Source organism: Sorghum bicolor, chromosome 2 (genome assembly GCF_000003195.3).
Source record: "Sorghum bicolor cultivar BTx623 chromosome 2, Sorghum_bicolor_NCBIv3, whole genome shotgun sequence".
Taxonomy (NCBI): Eukaryota; Viridiplantae; Streptophyta; class Magnoliopsida; order Poales; family Poaceae; genus Sorghum; species Sorghum bicolor.
In genome coordinates, this window is record NC_012871.2 from 3,285,376 (window position 1) to 3,289,158 (window position 3,783).

Here is a 3,783-nt window from a genome sequence, read left to right on the forward strand (position 1 = left end):
AATTAGTTATTTTTTATATATATTTAATGCTCCATAAGACTCGATGTGATGGAGAATCTTGTAATTTTTTGGTTTTCGTGTGCATCTAAACAAGTCCACAGTGAAGTTACGGTTTAGGATGCTTTCTTCAACCCCTCCTATGGCCATGTTTCAGTTGGTGAAGAAAAAAAATTTCGCGGTATTTATTGTAGTACTTTCGTTTGTTTGTGTTAATTATTGTTCAACCATAGAATAACTAGGCTTAAAAGATTCGTCTCGTAAATTTTGACCAAACTGTATAATTAGTTTTTATTTTTATCTATATTTAATACTTCATGTATGTGTCTAAAGATTCGATGTGACGAGAAATCTTAAAAAATTAGGTTTTAGGATGAAAGTAAACAAGGCATACGTATATTCATCCTGGATCCCCACTGCCGCTTGTACATACAAAAAAAATGGAATGGGTGCAGAGTAATTCACTGACACTTCTGCTGGAATTCCTTGCACAAAATTGTCCTGCACACCTGGGGCGGCAGCAAAGATGACATGCCTTCTCCTTCTCGTATACTAGTACCAATCGGTGGCTGTTATTTTCCATCTAATCATCATCGTCACAGCGTCCCCATCAGTATCACACACACTATAGGGAGCTACTAGTCATCTAGTCAAAGCTGCAAGTCGACAGCACGCACCTGTGGTCAATTCGATCGGCCCCGGAATCTTCTCGGATTATCAGTCTCTCCCTGTAATAATCCACACGCAACAAGACAGACAATGGCATCAGCGATGCTCCACGTAGTGTATACTATATATACATATACATACTCCACACACATACCAGTCCAAACTCGAAACCCTCCATAATTTTGTGATCGGGAGCTGATTGAGCAGTCCAAGAAGCAAGGATAAGGTTGGTGGACGTGGACCGCCGGAGGAAGAGGAAGCTAAGGTGCCGTCAGCCTCGCCATCGGCCATGGAGGGCGGCGCCCACGAGTTCGACGGCTCCACCTTCAAGGAGTGCTTCTCCCTCTCCTGGCGGAACCCCTACGTCCTCCGCCTCGCCTTCTCCGCCGGCATCGGCGGCCTCCTCTTCGGCTACGACACCGGTGCGTGCGTGCGTGCGCCTGTCCTTCTCCCTTCTTCCTCTGCATCACCGTTTTAAATTCAGCTCAAAAAGAAAAAAAAAACCCTTTTTGTTCATGTTCATGTTCATGTAAAATCCACTTCGAGACCTTTTACGAGCTCGGATGATGATTGTGTGTCTCCAACTAGACAGTGGTGGTTATTGGTGGCCGAACTGTTTTTAATTTCTGTAGTATCTGCTGTAAAAGTGATCGTGTGTTAGTGAGCAAGCTAGTGACCAGTGACGTGAGCTTGTCTGTGTTGTGTGTGAGTGCAGGTGTCATTTCCGGAGCTCTGCTTTACATCCGCGACGACTTCGGATCAGTGGACAGGAACACATGGCTTCAGGAAATGATCGTGAGCATGGCGGTGGCGGGCGCGATCATCGGCGCGGCGGTCGGCGGGTGGACGACGGACCGGTTCGGGCGGCGTGCGTCGATCCTGGTGGCCGACTTCCTCTTCTTCGCGGGCGCGGCGATCATGGCGTCGGCCACGGGCCCCGCGCAGCTCGTGGTGGGCCGCGTCTTCGTCGGCCTCGGCGTCGGCATGGCCTCCATGACCGCCCCGCTCTACATCTCCGAGGCGTCACCCGCCAGGATTCGCGGCGCGCTCGTCAGCACCAACGGCTTCCTCATCACCGGCGGCCAGTTCTTGGCCTACCTCATCAACCTCGCCTTCACCAAGGCGCCCGGGACGTGGCGGTGGATGCTGGGCGTCGCCGCGCTCCCCGCCGTCGTCCAGTTCGCCCTCATGCTCGCCCTCCCTGAATCCCCACGGTGGCTCTACAGAAAGGGGAGGGCGGACGAAGCAGAGGCGATCCTGCGGCGGATCTACTCGGCGGAGGAGGTGGAGCGGGAGATCGAGGAGCTGAAGGAGTCGGTGGCGGCGGAGGTGCGGGAGCGCGGGTCGTCGGAGAAGGTGAGCCTGGCGGCGCTGTTGCGGACGGCGTCGGTGCGGCGGGGGCTGGTCGCCGGCGTGGGGCTGCAGGTGTTCCAGCAGCTGGTGGGCATCAACACGGTGATGTACTACAGCCCGACGATCGTGCAGCTGGCCGGGTTCGCGTCCAACCAGACGGCGCTGGCGCTGTCGCTCGTCACGTCGGGGCTCAACGCGCTCGGCTCCATCGTCAGCATCTACTTCATCGACCGCACGGGGAGGAAGAAGCTGCTGGTCATCAGCCTCGTCGGCGTCATCCTCTCCCTCGCCGTGCTCACCGCCGTGTTCCACGAGACCACGTCGCATTCCCCGGCCGTCAGCGCCGCCGAGACCGCCCACTTCGACGCCTCGCTGACGTGCCCGTCCTACCGGTCGTCGTCGTCGTCGTCGTGGGACTGCACCCGGTGCCTGAAGGCGGCGGGATCGAGCGAGTGCGGCTTCTGCGCGTCGGGCGGCGGCGAGCTGCTCCTCCCGGGGGCGTGCCTGGTGTCCAACAACACGGTGCGGGACGCGTGCCACGGCGAGGGGCGGCTGTGGTACACGCGCGGGTGCCCGAGCCGGTACGGGTGGCTGGCGCTGCTGGGGCTGGCGCTCTACATCATCTTCTTCTCCCCCGGCATGGGCACCGTGCCATGGATCGTCAACTCGGAGATCTACCCGCTGCGGTACCGCGGCGTGTGCGGCGGCGCGGCGGCCACCGCCAACTGGGTGTCCAACCTGGCCGTGGCGCAGTCGTTCCTGTCGCTCACGGAGGCCATCGGGACGTCGTGGACGTTCCTCATCTTCGGGGCACTGTCCGTCGCCGCGCTCGCCTTCGTGCTCGTCTGCGTGCCGGAGACCAAGGGGCTCCCCATCGAGGAGGTGGAGAAGATGCTCGAGCGCCGGGAGCTCAGGCTCAGGTTCTGGGCGCCACCACGCCACGACGTCGATGGCAACGGCAACGACAGTGGCAAGAACACTGGCGTCTGAGACTGTTTGCTCCAGAGCAATATTTTGGCAGTAGATTTGGGGGAGTAGACGCCGCCGTCTGACACGACACCTTCGTGAAATTCTGCGCTAGGTTCTCAATTTTCATCCATTTTCTGGTCATGGACACGGTAAAATTTCTCCTTCTGGCTTCTACTATATGCCAATCTCTTCTGCAGCAGCAACAGCACCGTGCAATTGCAATCACAATCGAGCTCTCTGTGTCCCTTCTTGTGAAACCTCCTGCTCGTATGTCGTATGTGGCAACGTCGAAGGTGGAGAGAACCATTTCAACAACGATTATTTGAAGCTCTAAACTCCAGTAGCTACTATTTAGTAGTAGCGTCCAGTTCCTTTATCATTTTTGCTCCTCTGGGCTATTTATTGGCGCTTCTGTTTTATGATTTTTCGGTGTGATTTTTTTTTAAAAAAAATATTTAGCCAAAATAAATTTAAAAAGACATTTTTTTCTTCAAAAATGCTTATAACAATTCTAGGGAAGTAAAATGAACAGTTTTGAAAGTTGAGAGAGGTGTTTTGCCCGGTTTTGAAATCCAGAGAAAAAGGTGAACTTTCGTGAAAGTTTAGGAATGTAGTGTGGACATTTTCCTTTCAACAATGACATCATTTGAAGTGAAGCGTCGAATTTCTTTTCTCATTTTTGTGTTCCTAGAGCCTGTTTCTTGTATATTATAACTCCAACTCTACTTTCTACTTAATGAAAAGGAGGAACACCTACGAAAGTTTGCTCTAAAAAATATTCCCACGATCAACACC

At 53.7% G+C, this 3,783-nt stretch overlaps 1 protein-coding gene across 1 annotated transcript; it reads left to right on the plus strand.

Moving 5' to 3' along the window:
- Window positions 788–3,386, plus strand: LOC8086413 (probable inositol transporter 2). The gene is made up of 2 exons (XM_021453480.1): window positions 788–1,088; window positions 1,382–3,386. The coding sequence occupies exons 1-2, from the start codon at window positions 956–958 to the stop codon at window positions 3,007–3,009; spliced, it is 1,761 nt and encodes a 586-aa protein (XP_021309155.1). The 5' UTR covers window positions 788–955; the 3' UTR covers window positions 3,010–3,386.

Bases quoted from the DNA above. Each gene is read 5' to 3' on its own strand.
- LOC8086413 (XM_021453480.1), top strand. From the start codon at position 956: ATGGAGGGCGGCGCCCACGAGTTCGACGGCTCCACCTTCAAGGAGTGC. The intron at 1,089-1,381 runs GTGCGTGCGTGC...GTGTGAGTGCAG, and splicing joins CCTCTTCGGCTACGACACCG to GTGTCATTTCCGGAGCTCTG.